The sequence below is a fragment of the Ursus americanus genome, chromosome 24 (genome assembly GCF_024610735.1).
Source record: "Ursus americanus isolate L20-20 chromosome 24, mUrsAme1.1.p, whole genome shotgun sequence".
NCBI classification, from domain to species: Eukaryota; Metazoa; Chordata; class Mammalia; order Carnivora; family Ursidae; genus Ursus; species Ursus americanus.
In genome coordinates, this window is record NC_142150.1 from 10002871 (window position 1) to 10020408 (window position 17538).

The 17538-nt window shown below is 40.1% G+C and overlaps 1 protein-coding gene across 2 annotated transcripts in view; it reads left to right on the forward strand.

Moving 5' to 3' along the window:
- The window catches only part of NELL1 (neural EGFL like 1), an 823559-nt gene that overhangs the window by 471551 nt on the left and 334470 nt on the right, over positions 1-17538 (forward strand). For both annotated transcript variants that reach the window (XM_045808610.2, XM_045808609.2), the window contains exon 14: positions 16208-16330. In XM_045808610.2, coding sequence (XP_045664566.2) covers positions 16208-16330 — 123 coding nt within the window. The remainder of the gene's footprint in view (positions 1-16207; positions 16331-17538) is intronic.

The following is a 17538-nucleotide window of genomic DNA, read 5'->3' on the forward strand; positions in this document are numbered from 1 at the left end:
CAGATGTATTAATGTGATGTGTGGCCACGAAGATCTGGAAGCTGGATCAGACATACAATTGTCTAAGTGTGGTTCCTGGACCAGTGGTGTCAGCATCACTTGGGAACATTTGGGAGATCCAAATCCTCGAGCCCTACCCACAACCAACTGAATCAGAAACTTTTTAGGGGTAGGATTCGGCAATCTGTGTTTTAATAAGCCCTCCCTATTCTGGTGCATGCGAAGTTTGCGAGCTACTGGTCTAGACTAATCTACCAAGGTCAAGAAAGGGCTTGAGAGTATACTCTGCTGATGCCATTATATGCAACAGGTGGGTCAGCACAGTTGCACACTGACCAAACAGGCACCAACCGTTAGGGAGGAAGTAGAACGCAGAGATCCTTGCTGGCAACCCAGCATCCCAGGGGGGTGTGGTATCAGAAGGTAGTGCCTGATCATGCCCAGTTGTGCCTAGTGAGTGAGCTTTGAGAGAGGCAGTCCTGGGGTCAAACCTTGAACTTTTTTTAATAGCCTAGGTACCTAACCCTCTGAATCTCATTTTTCAGATAGGTAAGACAGGGATGGTCATTACTATCTTTCAATGTTGTTTTAAAAAAAGAATAAGAGCATGGATGAGGAATCTCCAGCCAGAGTAAATGTTCGGCACATGCCCAGTATAAAATGCATTCTCAAATTATTGATATTATTATTCTCATGCTAGAAATATTCATTACATTTTACATGGGTGTCACATTCTCCTCCCGTGTCCATGGCAAATATTATAAATTAACCCCAGAAATCTTCTCAGTGAGCTTGAACCTTGAGTGCTTTCTCATACGGCACTCCAGGCAACCAGTCAGATGATCAAACCTGGCCTTCAAGGTAAAGCCTGTTGTCCCTGGTTAAGAATGCCGAAATCTTCTGAGGGCTTTCCCTCTTCCTTTATTTATTTCCTGTCCGCGTTTAGGGAACACCTGACACGTAGGTACCCATTTGACATATAATGCTTAGGCACATGCATAATTTAAAATGTTCTCGTAGGCACATTAAGAGAATTATATGAAACGAGTGAAATAAAATTTAACCTTTTTTTTTAAATGCAATATGTCCAAAATGTTGTTTCAATGTGTAATTGATATAAAATTATTGAGGTATTTTACATTCTTGTTTATGGAGCTAAGCCTTGAAATCTGGTGTGCATCTTACACTTAGAGCACATCTCAATCCGGACTGGCTGTCTTTTAAGGGCTCCATAGCCACATGTGGCTCGTGGATGCCCTATTGCACAGCGAAGCACTGGATCCTCGTGTCAAGGCTGGAAACAAGGCGTGTCCATAACCTCAACTAGCTCACTGTGTATTCAGCAGTGCAGTCACAAGCAAATCATAATATGTTCCTGCACAAAGTGTTGCTTCCTCCCAATCTGGATTTGCATGAAGAACAGAGTAATGTAGTCTGTGTGAGAGCAGAACGCCTGACATCCCTTCAGGCTTTCATTTCCCTGTTACTACATCTTGCATGTCTGCCCGGAACAGTCGGCTCCACTTGGAGCCTGCAGGTCTTATGCTCTCTGGCCTCATCACTTGCTTTGAGTGGGGGATTTGACTCAGTGCTGCTGCAGACGAGTGTGTTTCTGCTGTCCTGCCTTGGCATTTGTCCATAATAACTCGACAGAATAGCCACTTAATGAGCTTATGCTATAATATGCCAAGTGCTGTTCTAAGCAATTCACGTAGAGGGTGATGGGGAACGCACCATAGGCTTCTACCACACTTAGAATACACTCCTTATGGCTAAAAGGACCTACCTGATTTGACCCATAGCTACCTGGAAGACCTGATTTCCTACCGTCTTCCAGTCGCCTCACTTCCCTCCTGCCGCCCCAGCCTCCTACCCCTTCCTTCCCCATCTGAACTCTTTATATTCATTTTCTCTCTGCCTTGAGGGCTATTGCACAGGACCATTGTGTGGTTTACTCCTTCATTTATGTGTCATTAGAGAAGCCTATCTAATTTAACACCCCAATACTCCCCATCCCCTCACTCAGCTTTATTTTTCCTCATATTAATTATCGCCTTCCCAAATTATATACATATTTCTTGTGTACTTATTTGTCTTCCCCACTAGAATGTGATCACTACATGCCAGGGAAATTATCTTTGTTCACCATTTTGTTTTCTGTGCTTAGAATAATACAAACACATAGCAGGTGCATGATAAATATTTGAATAACATCACATACATATTATCTCATTTAATCTTTTTCCAGCCTTTTTTACTAAAGGAAAGGAGTGTGAGAAGCCACACATCACTCAGTCAGTAAGTAGCAAAGCTGAGACTTTAACCTAATATTGTGTGTGTCCAGAACTCCGATTTCCAATTACTTCATTTTCCCTCCTCTAGGGAAGCTGAAACTTGTCTCTGACCTTTGTCTGTGCTTCTGTCCTCCTGTAAATTCTCCAGGAAGACCTTTTAGTTTTGTTGGGATGATTTCCTTCCTTCTCTTATATTCATACATTATTAGACCTCATTAACCCAAGGAACTGAATGTAGAATGTAGTGACAGGTTTCAACAGTGCTATCCACATAGGCATTGATGAGCCCGGGACCATCGTTTAGTTGATGTTGATGAAAATATATTTTGATTGCTGCAGAACTGTGCTGCTTTGGGTTTGTTTTGGTCCATCTATGCTAAGTGATAACTGAAGACTTTGCAGTGTAAAGACCGAGTGCAACAACTGTCAAGAAGTCATCCTTTCATACAGCTCACTTTGAGGATGGAAGTTGATCACAGAGGAGCAAACACAGTCTTTCCATGTGCTTTGCCTCATTTCAGCACAGTTCCACAAATCTCCTTGAACTCTTGTTTCATATCACACCACGGGTGCAGGGCCAAGGATACTGTCCTAGTTACCTATTGCTGTATAATTGGCTACTTCAAACTTAGGGTACAATGACCACCATTTTACTACGCTCATAAATTCTGTGGGTCAATAATCTAAACAGGGCCCAGTAGAGGTGGCTTGTATTTCCTTGATATCTGGGCCTCGGCTGGGAAGACATCAGTGGCTGGAGAAGCTTAGACACCTAAGAAATGGAATCTTCTGAAAGCTTCTTTCCTCACATGTCTGGTGCTTAGGTTGACACTCCTTGAAGGCTGGGCTCAGCTGGGTCCATTGACTGGACTATGTATACATGTCTGGCCATGTGTCTTCAGCTTTCTACAGCATAGCAGTTTGGTTCTAAGAGATAATCTCTTGAGATGGGGCATCCAGGAGCTCACAGACTTCTGACCTAGCCTTGGAAATCATGTTACATACTTTATGCTACATTCCCTTGGTTAGATACATGTTTTTAAGGGCAATCCAGATTCAAAAGAAGGGTAATTAGGCTGGACCTCTTGATGGGGAATGGTGAAGTTACCTTGAAAGTAGCATGTTTGGGGCATTCTTGGAATTTCTTCCATAGACACAGAAGAAAATGATATTTTATACTACCTGTGAGCACTGGTAATTGATCACTAGAAGAGAGGTACATCAGATTTCTATCAGGCAACTTTATTTTTCTTTGGAAAGCAACACTGTCCTACAGCATACACATTATGTCTATAAGCAGGGTTATTTGCTCTGCCGTGTTTCCATCCCAGTATTTTACGGTTAGACAGTTTTCTTCAGAGTTCCGGGTAGTTGTAGAACCCCAAAAATTTGCAAGCCATCTTCTTCATAATGGAGAGACAAAGGGCCTCAGAAAAAGGGTCACTTTGGGGATGCTTACAAGACCATTACATAAAGCCGAAGTCTAACAACAGTTTTGCTTGTTTTATTCTCATATTGGATATTCCTGTTGGACCAGGTGTTTTAAAAGAAACCCAGAGACATTGGAACTCAGTTCAGTTCTTCATCAATTTTGTAGTTTAATGATGCATTTCTAAATTATCCCTGTGGAGCAAAATTAACATTTACTGAATCCATATTACTTGGCTGGGGTGCTACTAGACACTTTTTCCATGCTTTCTCAGCTAATCTTTCCAACAGCTCTGTGTGATGTGTCTTATTGTTTTCATTTTTGGGTGATGACACTGGGGCTCAGAGACATTAAGTACACTTGCTGAGATCCCAGAGTGTGCCAGTGACAAAGCTGGACATGGACCGAGGGCCTCTGCGGCATAGAGGAGAATAACAAAGCTCCTGGTAAAATCTTCCCATAATTACTGAGGAAGGGTTCATGGAAAATGCAGGCCAGCATTGCACTGTGATGATGGTGGTAGTGATCATGATGGTGGTGATGGTCTCTGCCATTTTTGGAGCACCTACTGGGTGCCCAAAATGATACCAGATGGTTTACAGAGTTTATTTTCATGAGCATACATTATATAAATGTTTTTTGAGCATCTCTTCTGTAGGAGAGTCTGTTCAAATGTGAGGAAACAGAGACGAAGCCAAGTTTTCTACTCTTTAGTCATAGTGTTGTCCACACAGAAACTGGAGCATGGACGTAGCCCAGTCTCTCTAGAATGTGCATCCAGTGCTGTGATTTGCATTCAGATTGGTCAGCCTACAAAGCTTTGTTTTTTCTGTACAAACTTGGACAAATCTGAAACCATTTCTTTCATTCATTAAAAAAACCCTGTTGTTTAGTAATAAAAGATGCATGTTTGTTGTAAAAAGAAAAGTTCAGAAGTATAAAGTGACTAAAATAAATAGTTTAAATGCCTCCCATTTATCCTCTGTTCACCCTCTCCCGAGTGTAAACCACTGGTAATAGTGTAACATACATTTTATAGACTTTCTATGTATGTACAAATATACATAAATGATTAATATACATTCTATGTAACATGCCATATTTAATATATAACACTGTATATCCGAGTAGAAAGGTACTTGATTGAGTTTCTACCTTGTGTTTTGTTTCTTACTGCTATGGGAAAATTGAAAAGGATGGGAACTAGTTCCCACTCCTCATTCCTACCTTTTCTCTGTAATCCACATGCCCATTCTGCTCATAACCCTCCTCAGGGCTTTGAGTGAAGGACAACTTTCAGTTCTGGAGACCCAGTGACTCTTTGCCAATGGGCAGAGTTAATACACATTTTCAAAGAGACTGAATTACACAGAAGGAGCTGGGATTATAGGGTTGGTATATGAGGAGGTCAAAGGGGTCCAAGCTAAAGTTGCTACACCCAGAAGAGAGAAGATGGAGACCCATAAGTTCTTAAAGGGGTGTCTTCCAGAGTGAGGCCAGTTCCAATGGGGAGATGGATTTGTGGTGTAGCTAAAGAATCAGGTCCCTGATAATAGGGTACCTGCTCTTGCAAAGATCTTAGCACCTGAGCTTCGGGCATCAGTAGGACTTTGAGCTGCCTTTTTATGGATTATGGTAGTAACCAGTGTGCAACTCCATCTACTCATGAACTTTTGTCTAAACTCCTGAGAACCATAGTGCGATCCTGCTGAGTACAAAGTGGAGTGGAAAGTAACCAAATAATGAATGAGATTTAGTGTCCATTCCATCAAATGGGGAGATTTGAGTTGTATTTATTTTGACTTAGAAAGATGTTTCTTGAATTCAAGCACCATTTTAGATTATAGATTACATATGTCCTTGGGCCTAAAGCATAGATTTTCAGATTTCACATTTAGGAACGTTAGGACCATCTTGTAATTGATGCATACATATTATACATAATTACTTTATCCCTCCCAAATATTACTATAAAATAGTATTTTCAGGGGCACCTGGGTGGCACAGCGGTTAAGCGTCTGCCTTCGGCTCAGGGCGTGATCCCGGCGTTACGGGATCGAGCCCCACATCAGGCTCCTCTGCTATGAGCCTGCTTCTTCCTCTCCCACTCCCCCTGCTTGTGTTCCCTCTCTCGCTGGCTGTCTCTATCTCTGTCGAATAAATAAATAAAATCTTTAAAAAAAAATAGTATTTTCAGTTCAGGTAATATGGCATATTCCTAGGGTGTTAGCAAAATAATTAACATTCCTTATACCCGTTTCATCTGAGAGTGATTTCTGATGCGTCTTTACATCCTCATCCTAAAGTGTTGATAGAGAGGTAAATGTTAATAATTTTTTAAAACTTTATCGAGATACAGTTTTTATAGAATGAAGTTTACCTCCTTAATGTGTACGATTCAGTGGTTTTAAGTAAAGTTGCACAACCATTATTATAATCTGACTTTAGATCATTGTTATCATCCCAAGGAGAAAACCGGTGCCCATTCACCATCTTCCTCCATTTCCGCAAGCTTAGTCCTAGGTAACCACTCATCTGTTTTCTGTCTCTATGGATTTGTCTATTGTGGACATTTCATTGTAAATGAGATTACATAGCACGTGGTCTTCTGTGACTAATTTCTTTCACTTAGCAAAATGTTTTTGAGGTTCATAACATGATACATGTTGTAGTACATAGAAGTACTTCATTCTCTTTTACTGAATAATATAAAATAATATACAAAAATAATATTGTACGGATGTACCACATTTTCTTTATGGATTCATCAGTTGATGAATATTTGAGTTGTTTCCACCATCTGGCTATTATGAGTTTCATTTATATGAACATTTCTGTGCAAGTATTTGTGTGGACATATGTTTTCATTTCTCTTAGATATATACCTTAGAGTAGAATTGCTGGAACATGTGGCAACCCTATGTTTAATAGTCTGCAGAACTACCAAAGTAATTTCCAAAGTGGCTGAAATGCTTTATATTCCCAACAGCAATGTAGAAGGGATCCAGTTTCCCTACATTCTTATCACTTGTTGTCTGTGTTTTTTATTCTAGTATGTGTGAAGTGGTATCTCACTGTGTTTTTTGCTTTGGATTTCCATAATTTCTAATGATGCTGAGCATCTTTTCATGTGCTTTTTACCCATTTGTATATCTTTTTTGGAGAAATGTCTATTTAAATATTTTCCCCATTTTCCAATTGGTTTGTTTTTTTATTGAGTTGTAAAGGTTTTTTATATGTGCCTAATTCAAGTCCCTTGTCAGATAAATGATTTGCAGATATTTTCTTACAAGGCTTAGATTTTCTCACAATCCTTAGTCATTCCTTATGAAAGAAATGGCCTGCCTCAAAGAGAGCTCCTGAAACCACATCACTTTCTCCTCCTCCCACAAAGTCACTGTGATAAATACATCAACACATCAGTACCGGTTGTATTTCATTTTTGAACTCTTCTGAGTTATCCTCAACTGCCTGTTTCAATTTTGTCTTTCTTACCTTATTTCTCTTGGACCTCTCTGCAACTTTTGATGCTACAGGCAATCATATTCTTTTCCTTTTTTCCTCCCTCCCTTCCCTCTATCCTTTTCTCTTTTTCTTCCTTTTGTAAATAGTAAGCACATACTAAGTTTCAGAAGTTCTGCTAGGCGCTGGATCTAAAGTAAAGAAAGATAGGGGCGCCTGGGTGGCACAGCGGTTAAGCGTCTGCCTTCGGCTCAGGGCGTGATCCCAGCATTATGGGATCGAGCCCCACATCAGGCTCCTCCGCTATGAGCCTGCTTCTTCCTCTCCCACTCCCCCTGCTTGTGTTCCCTCTCTCGCTGGCTGTCTCTATCTCTGTCGAATAAATAAATAAAACCTTTAAAAAAAGAAAAAGTAAAGAAAGATAAATTTGAGATACATCCCCAAGCATTTTATGCTATGGTAGAAAAGGCGTATATTAGTAAAAATACCAATACACTAATAAACATAAAATTGTAACTGATTACCCCTATGAAGGAGAAGTGCCGAGTGTCATATGAATAGGTTACAGGGGAAACTTACCATCAAGGAAATCAGGTGTTCTTTTCTGATGAGGTGAGGACTGAGTTGAGATAACAAGAATAAGCAAGCATTAACTAGGCGTAGAAGGAAGAACCTGTGAAAGTATCTGACCCCAGGAAAGGAGATAAAGACAGTGTGGTTGAGCAGAGCAGGCAAGAGTGAAAATGAAACAACATGGTGCTAGGCAGTTAGGTGGAGGTGAAACCATGATGGGACCAGGAGGACGGACATAGTAACAATGTCCACATTTTGAGACCAAAGTGAAGTAAAAGGATGGAAAATTTTAGCAGGTATGGCAAGATGATCAGATTTGAATTCCTAAAAGATTGTTCTAAATGTAATATGAAGAATAAATTAAAAGTGGGCAATAATAAATATGGGGAAGCTCCATTAAGAAGCTACAGCACTAACTTAACTGATAGCAGCTTAGATGTGGGTGAGATTGTGGTGATTTGCATGAGGGTGATGGCAATGGAAATTGGGATATAGGAATGAATTTGAGAGATACTTAGAAAAATCAAGACTTGGTGATGGATTTATTATAAGGGGTTGAGGGAGAAAGGGGTTTCAAGAATGACTAACAATGACATTTCTCTAATTCTTCTGTCATGGTTTGACAGTGACTGTCTTGGTTCGAATCTGCCACCTTAGAACCCTGGCCCACAGTCTCTCTGTTCCTCTTACTTCATATAGAAAATAGGGATGATAATAATTCTTACGTCATATGAATGCTAATATATTAGAGCAGAGTCTGTCTCATAGTATGTGCTCAATGAATGTTACTTATGAAAAGTTCCAATTATTTTTACTCTATAGAAAAAAGCAGAGGAGGAAAGTGACTAATTTCTTAAAAATTAAATATATGGAAGACTTTCCATTCTGACCAAGACAGACTAGCTCCATTTCTCCCAGGGCTTTTCTCCTACAAAAACAAAAGAAAACAAAAAAACCCTTGGATATCACACAACAAATAACCAGGAAGACTCTGAAAGGTGAAAGGAAGGTGAACTACCTGGGAACTTTGGGACTTGAGGAGCCACAAGGAGTAAGTTGCCCATTTTATTTTTGCATCTCGTATGTTCTAGTTGAGGAGCTAAAAAAGACTGCAACCCAAAACCAGCAATAGGCACATATTCTAAAAGGTCCAAGAAAAGCCAACTCTACTTCTTCTAGGGAAAAGGGGTATTAAAAGAACAAACAGAAAACCTTTTTGAAAATAGCCCCTCTAATTTAACCATCTGTCAATGGGAAACCTGCTTGGCAGAGAGAACCTGCTGTAGTAATGTCAGTGGGGTTCAGCATGGACCTGGGCCTCCACTCCACCCAGCAGCTTGGAGACTGAACAAGGCACTGCAAGGCAAGGCTAATAGACACTCTACTCTTCCCAACTTCATCGTTAGTGGAGCTCACCAGGGAGCTGAACCTCCACCCAGTACTGACAAGGTATTATGAGATAGAACTAACATTACATTTAATAAGGAGAGACTGAACACTTTCTTTCTTAGATTGATAACAAACCAATGATGTCCACTCTCACCACTTTTGTGAAACATAGCACTGGAAGTCCGCACAGTAAGGGAACAAAATGAAAAAAAAAGCAGAGAGATCAGAGAGAAAGAAAGAAAACTACTTCTATTTATAGATGACATAATTGTCTATGTAAAAAATCATGAGGAATCTACAAAAAAAATTATAGAGATGAGTTCTGCAATGTCACAAGCTATGATACAAACACAAAAAAATCAATTATATCCCTATATACTAGCAACCAACATGTAGAAACCAAAATTAAAAGGGTAATATTATATACAATTGTTCCAAAGTAAAATGAAATGCTAGTTATAAAGCTAACAAAACATGTACAGGATCTGTATGCTGAAAATTACAAAACACTAATGAAAGAAATTAAAGAATAAGTAAATAGGTAGACATACTATGTTCATGGATTGGAAGACAATGTGATAAAGATGTCAATTTTCTACAAACTGATTTGTAAGTTTAACACCATCCCTATTAAAATCCCAACAAGACTTTTTATAGAAATAAACTTAATTTAAATTTTATGTAGAAATATAGAAAAACTAGAATAACTAAACCAGTTTTGACAAAGGAAGAATAAAGTGGGGGAAATTACTCTATCTAATACTAAGTCTTTCTATATACTTCCTGTAATTAAGGCAGTGTGGTATTTACAGAGGAATAGACACATAGATCATTAGAACAGAGTAGAGAACTCAAAAATAGACCAACATAAATATAACCAGTTGGTTTTTGACAAAGGTACAGAATCAGTTTAATGAAAGAAAAGTGGCCTTTTCAGCATTTGGCAGTATAGTAATTAGAGAAGTATAGGCAATAAATAATAAATAAATAAACCTCAACCTAAAGTTTACACCATATCTAAAAATTAGCTCAAAATGTGTCATAGACTTAAAATGTAAAACTGTTAAAAAAAATAGAAGAAAATCTTTGAGAGCTAGGGTTAGACAAAGAGTTTTTAGACATGACATTAAAAGCACCATTCATAAAATAAAAAATAAATTGAATTTCATCAAAAATAAAACCTTTTGCATGGCAAAGACTGATAAGATGAAAATACAATGTATAGACCGTGAGAAGATATTTACAAACCACAGAATAAAGGCCTTATATCTAGAACATATGAAGAATTCTCAAAACTTAACAGTAAAATAAAAATCCAGTTATAAATGGGTAAAGGACATGAGCAGTTATTTCACCAAAGACAAGCCTAAAATGAAAAATGAGCATGTGGAAAGATGCTAAACATCATTAGCTATTGGCAAAATGCAAATTAAGAACACAACGCAGAATCACTTACACACCCATCAGAATAACTAAAATTTTTAAAAGTGGCAATATCAAATGTTGACCATGATGTGGAGAAACTTGATGACTTATATATTGCTGATGGGTATATAAAATGGTATAGCCATTCTGGAAAATTGGCAGTTACTTAAAACATGAAACATGCATTTATCATATGACCTTGTATTTACACCCTTGCATATTTATTCCAGAGTAATGAAAATATATGTTCACATAAAAACCTGTACACAGATGTTCATAGAAACTTATTCATAATAGCAAAATACAGGAGACAATTCAAGTGTTCTTTAATGTGTGTATGTTGAAAACACTGTGATGCATTTACACAGTGGAGTACTTTACAACAAAAAGAAATGGACCATGGACGCATACAACAACCTGAATGGAATTCCAGGGAGTTTTATTTAGGGAAAAAAAAAAACCTAGCTATAAAATTTACTTACCCTGTGTATAATTCTATTTATACAACATTCTCTTAATGACAAACCTATAGAGATGAGAACATGTTAGTAGCTGGCAAGGGGCAGGGCCTGGGGATAGGTAGTTGTGGGGAAATGGTAAGTTACCTGAACTTATACACAGGATAATACTGCTTACAACTATACACTTACATACACACCCCTCAAAATGCATGTAGATTTTAAAAATGGTGTAGACTGAATAAGGTTCGTAGACTAGTTAATGGTAATTTACCAATGTCTGCTTCCTGGCTTTCATGTTCTACAGCTGTGTAAGATGGCACTATTGATGTAAGCTGGGACTCTTTGTACTACTTTTGCAACTTCCCCTAAATCTGTGATTATTTTCCTTTAAAAGTTAAAACTGTACTTACACTGTGGCCAACACGTTGGAAATTCCTTTGGATCATACAGTAAAGTGGAGTTTTGGAAAGAATGCAGGAGAAGAGATGAAGAGATGGATAGGAGTTTGAGTTCCAGACATACAATGTATTATCTATGTACTTACACTTCTTAGGTGCTTCAAATCCCAATTTCCTCATCTATAAAATGTGATTGGTGAGATGGGCTTGGCATCTCCCAGTGGGGGTCATTGTAATAATTTCATAAAATAGATAAGAGATTACTTTTTTTTTTATAAGATTTTATTTATTTATTTGAGAGAGAGAAAGCATGAGGAGGGGAGGGTCAGAGGGAGAAGCAGACTCCCTGCTGAGCGGGGAGCCTGATGTGGGACCCAATCTCAGGACTCCAGGATCATGACCTGAGCCAAAGGCAGTCGCTTAACCAGCTGAGAGCCACCCAGGTGCCCCAAGAGATCACTTTGGACAAAGGAAAGCCACAAGCCAGCCAGACCCCAGGCATGGAGCATTTGCAGCTGAAGTGACTGTTACAGTAGCTGGTTTGGGTCCCAATTAGTCCGCAAAGGAAAACAAGGTGTTAATGGATAATGGCTATTGATTACATTTGATCGCAGTGTTACAGAGGTAGATTAGAGTCTTTCTGAGCCCTTCTGTGGAAGGAAAAGGAAAAAGAGGAGGAGAAGGGACCCATGTGATAATGACAGTGCTTCGTGAGTGCTCAATAAATATTAGCCAGCATTCCAATAATTATCATCATCAGTGGAGAAACAGCATGCCACCACAATCATTATTCTTTTTCCTGAGAGGTTGGATACTCCAAATACCCTGTAATCAAACCCAGGTCATACAGCAACAATTATAAACATACATCCTTCCCCTTCCCAATCTTGTCTCTTGTTTCTTGGGGACCATAATTGAACATAAGCAAATATGCATTTGGGTCCTCAAAGAGGTATTCTTATTTAATTGTCTTCAAAAGCTTGTCTCTTCCCAGCCTTTCTACCTGAACTACCAGCCTATAAAGGAAAGAGAGTGTTTTCTTAACCAATTTTAACTACTATCCAACAATTAAGTCTGCTCCCAGATAATTGCAGTAGCGATGGTTATAGTAATAACAATAATAAAACAGCTTACATTTATGGAGGGAGCATGTACTAGTTGCAATGTGCTATAAGCATTTTACCTATATTAACTAATATAATCCTCACGACAACCTCGGGAGATAGGTTCTATTATTATCCACATTTTCCACCTTGGGAAACTAAGACACAGATTGTCTCAATAACGAGTTCACACAGCTAATAAGTGGCCAACCCAGGGTCCCCTAACCAGGCTCCATGGTTCTGGAGTCTGTGCTCTCAACTGCTTTGTCATGCCACCTCTTCAGGTGCTTGTCCTGCACCTTTTGCAGCATCTCCAACAGCTGGAAGGGAATTCGATGTTTTTAGAGACCATTTCTTCTACCATTGTTTCTGTCTAACATAGGTCAGATCTTCCGTGGGAATTTGGGGCTAGTATAGAAAAAGGCCTTCTTCCTTTCTGGCTTTATGGAAACATTCCCATATGTCTTGGTTTAACTTCAGCCATGTCCAGATTTGCTTCTAAGTGCTCAGTGATGTGGTAACCCTGCTGTCCAGTGTCACAATTCTGAGCTCCCCCGCTTACTGGTTTTGTGATGTTAGGCAAATTATCGAATGTCTTTTTATCTCAGCTCCTTCATTGTAAAATGAGCCATCATCATATGAATCATAGGAGAATTAAATGATGTATGTGTAACATTTAGCTCAATGCTTGGCACACTCCGGGCTCAGGACCATTATGTGAAGTCATGATAGGCAAGGGGAAGATTGTATGAAATACGGTACAGTTCCTCTCTTCAAAGTTAATTAGTTAAGACATTAACGATAAAACTGGCAAATATCACCATGTATGTGATTGCCTCCAAGGAGGTAAAGATACCAAATTTGGGGGCGCCTGGGTGGCACAGTGGTTAAGCGTCTGCCTTGGGCTCAGGGCGTGATCCCGGAGTTATGGGATCGAGCCCCACATCAGGCTCCTCCGCTATGAGCCTGCCTCTTCCTCTCCCACTCCCCCTGCTTGTGTTCCCTCTCTCGCTGGCTGTCTCTATCCTGTCAAATAAATAAATAAAATCTTAAAAAAAAAAAAAAGATACCAAATTTGGCAAAAGTTCCAAGATGGTGTGGAAAGCAGCTATGCTAGGCTTTTATGACAAAAGAATGGGCATGAAATGGTGTTTGAAGACGGGCAGGGGTACAGATAGTCCAGTAAAATTGGGAGACTCTATATTGAGTCACGGAAACAAAATGACAAACTGGAGAGAGGTAGGAATGAACTCCTACCTTTGCAGGCCAGTGATGGGGCCACCTCAGCAGAGTAGAGGGTTTGCTTCAAAAATAATTGGAAGATAAGACCAGGTAGGATGGATGTAATAATTAACTTGATGAGGGCAAGTGTTTTACTATGTATGCATATAAGAAAGCATCACATTGAGCACTTTGAATTTTGAATAACTTACAGTTTTGTCAGTTATACCTCAACAAAGCTTGGGGGGGAAACAGACCAGGTAGGTGAGGGTGGACCAGATGTTTGGGATGTTGCATAAAACCATACCTTTCTTTCACCTGTAGTACCCTCGGTGGGCAATTCTGACTGAGAAAACCACAACCATTTTTAAAAGCCCAGTTCAAATACTACCTTTTGCAAGACCTTTCTCCCTATTAGCAGAAATTGCTTTCCTCCAGGGGACTCTTACTTCAGTTTATCTTTATTCCTCCTATCTAGCATGACCACACATGCCAGCTTACGTCGGTTATTCTGAGTCATGCCTGCTATTCCAGTGCGATTATTAACAGAGTCCCCGTTCAACTCTAAAATATATTGTTTGGTAAAATATAAGGTCACCTACTTACAACCCTTATCACTTCTCCCTTGTGTTCTGCTTAGTTGCATGTTGAGGTCTGGTGGCTCCTATTAAAATGTTCATGTGAGCAGAGACCATATCTTCTCACCTTTGTATCCCCACCCAATACAGACCCTAATCATTATTAAATGAATTTCAATATTGAAAACTTGGGTGTCGAAGTTTACACTCCTAGACTTTTCTGTGTGCCCTGGTATTGTACCTGCGTATACTAGGTGCTCATAGATCTGTAAATTTGATCTGACATCCATGGGGTTATGCTATTTCTGGAGCGTGCTGGAGATGGCATTAGCACAGACTAGAAGTGAGTCGTCTTAAATCTCTTTGCCCTACTTCCTAACCTGTGCACATTTCTCACTGACCATTTGGGGTTGGTCTTAAGGCCAAAAAAAAAAAAAAGTTTTTTTTTTTTTTTTTTTTTTTTTTAATCCAAGGTGTTAAATCAAGAGTCATATGCTTGTGTGTGCTCAACTGTAATTGCACATGGGTGGCTAAAACAGCTCTACTTCGTAGAATTCAACCCTTCTCATTACCGGGTCTCTGTTAGAAAATTTGGAATAAAAATGAATGAAGATAGATGATATTTCAGTTGATTGCTACATTGATCTAACAGTACACTGTATAAACTATATTGAATTTTTAGTGTTGTTCAATTAGTGTTATTTTGGGGAGGTTTCTAGGTGGGATTTCAACGCTTGTTTTACAACCTCTTGTGAGTTAAGTAAACCCATTTGAATTTTCTTCTTAAAATTTCTAAGAAGTTATACTAGCAGGTGTTAGAGGGAATAAGGGCTAAACTTTCATACTGTTTATTGACAGAGTAGCTGTTTGGATGACTGTTTAAACTTCCTGATTATGACGGGAAAGTGTTGTTATCTGTGAAGTCTTGGTTTCTAACTGGAATCTTCCAGTCCATTTTGTAAACTGTTAGATCTGCATCCCCCAACATCTTTTGGGCTAAGGATGCCACAGCTATTTGAAAATATACAACCATGTGGCCCAGGGTTGTATGCTGACCCCTGTGAACTTGGGCTGCGTGGAAAACTAGAGTTCAGGGTCCCGCTGAAGGCCCTTGAAGAGAGATCCTAAGAATAAATCCCTTTTGGACTCAGCACAACCCCATGCTTGCCAGCATTTTCTGTGACCAATGAAATTCCTTTGAAATTCCTCGTTAGTAAATGCTTCTTTGCCAGGTTATATTAGTTGAGACTTCCTCTTCAGTTTTAAAGAAACCATGGAATCTCCCACGTGGGATTGTTTCTTTTTCCTTCTTTAACCTTAGAGGAAGTTTTCCCAACCTTGGTGCTGTTGACGTTTTGTACTAATTGATGTTTTCTTGGGCTGGGTTTTCCTGTGCATTGTAAGATGCTTAGCAGTATTGCTGGCCTGTATCCGCTAGATTCCAGCAGCACCCCCTTCCCAAGCCATGATAACCAAGGATGTCATCAGACATTGTCAGGTGTTTCCAGTAGGGAGGGGATGCAGAATTGCTCCCTGTTGAGAAACATTGCCTTGGAGCATTGATAGAAACCTTAGCAGGACATGGCAAAGACAATGCCCTTCTAGCAGCACTTAGCAGTCATGTGACTTGCATAAGACACTGACTTCTCAGACCCTTAGTTTCTTTACCTGTAAAGCGGGGATAATGAGATCCATCTTTTAGAGTGGTTGAGATTTCAAACGCACCAGGCGTAGAAACTGCCAGGTACATAGGAAGATCCCCATACCTGCTAGTCCCTGTCACTCTTACTTGGTAAGTCCCAGCTTACTTTTCCAACCTTTGCAATGGCAACTTACAAAAAGATGTCTCTCTGTCTTTCTCCCCCTGCGAACAGAGCACGATGAATGTGGCAGCGGGCAGCACAACTGTGACGAGAATGCCATCTGCACCAACACTGTCCAGGGACACAGCTGCACCTGCAAACCGGGCTACGTGGGCAATGGAACCGTCTGCAGAGGTAGGCTTGCTTGGTGCCTTAGGGGTGAGCTGAGAGCAGCTTCCCTGCCTGGGCTTCCGGTATTTATGGGGCAGACCCTTTTCGTCATGATGGTAGCTGAGCCTGGCCAGGGTTCCGTTCCTGGTCTGTCACCTGGTGAGGGCACTGAGCAGCAGAGAAGAAGAAAAAATGCTTCAAGTCTCCATTTTGGATTGAATGCAAAAGGTATGCCTTTGGGTCAGGGGCATGGTTCCACAGCTGTGTATGGCTCTGTTTGGCTTTGCCTCTCGGTCTGAGTTTGTGAGGGACACTGTGATTGCTGATGTGGGCTTTTATTCCCTGTGAGCTTTGCTCAGAGGGTGAGTGGGCACTGCCCGTGGCCATACTCGAGGTGTCTGCTTGGGTAGGAGGCTTCAAGTCTCTGTGTGCAGAGCAGTTCAGCAATTCAGAGGCAGTGCCTTGGCTGCCATCGGCATTTAGAATTAAAATTAAAATTGCTCCTGATGGTTTATGAGAGCATTCAGAATCTGGTCTCTGGCTCCTCTCAGCTGGCATCTCTCTTTTCTCTCCCCCTCGTTCCTTCTACAACCAATATATTACTCCCACTATTTCTCAAGCATGCCAGCCACATTCCCATCTCAGGGCTTTGTGCTCGCTGTCCCCTCAGCCTGGATGCTTGCTTTCTTCAGGTCTCATGCAAGGGCCCCCTTATCACGGAAACTTTCTTTGGCCAACTCTAAAATAGCACCCCTATTGCTTCTTGGCCTCATACCCTACTTCATTTTTTCTTCACTAACACAGCATGACTGAACATGGTACATTTATGTGTTTGCTTCTGTATTGTTTGCCCCCCCATTGGGATGGAAGCTCTCTTAGAGCAACCACTTAGTTTTGACTCCCTGGTCTGTCCGCCACAATTAGAAGGATGCTTGGCACATTGTAGGCACTCAGTAAATACATGTTAACTTACTGAATTAACCAAAGAGGAAAGTGACAACATTACATTGGAAAGGGGGCAAAATGTACATAGAACAGGAAATAATCCTTTGAGTTAGGTATTATTATAATTATCCCCATTTTAGAGGTGACAAAACTGAGGTACAGAAAGGTTGAGTAACTTGCCCTAGGATACACAGCATATTATCAGTACTCCTCTGCAGAGAGGACATGCTGATGAAGAGAGAGAACTAATGTACAATGACTAAGTAATCATATTCATGCACTCGATT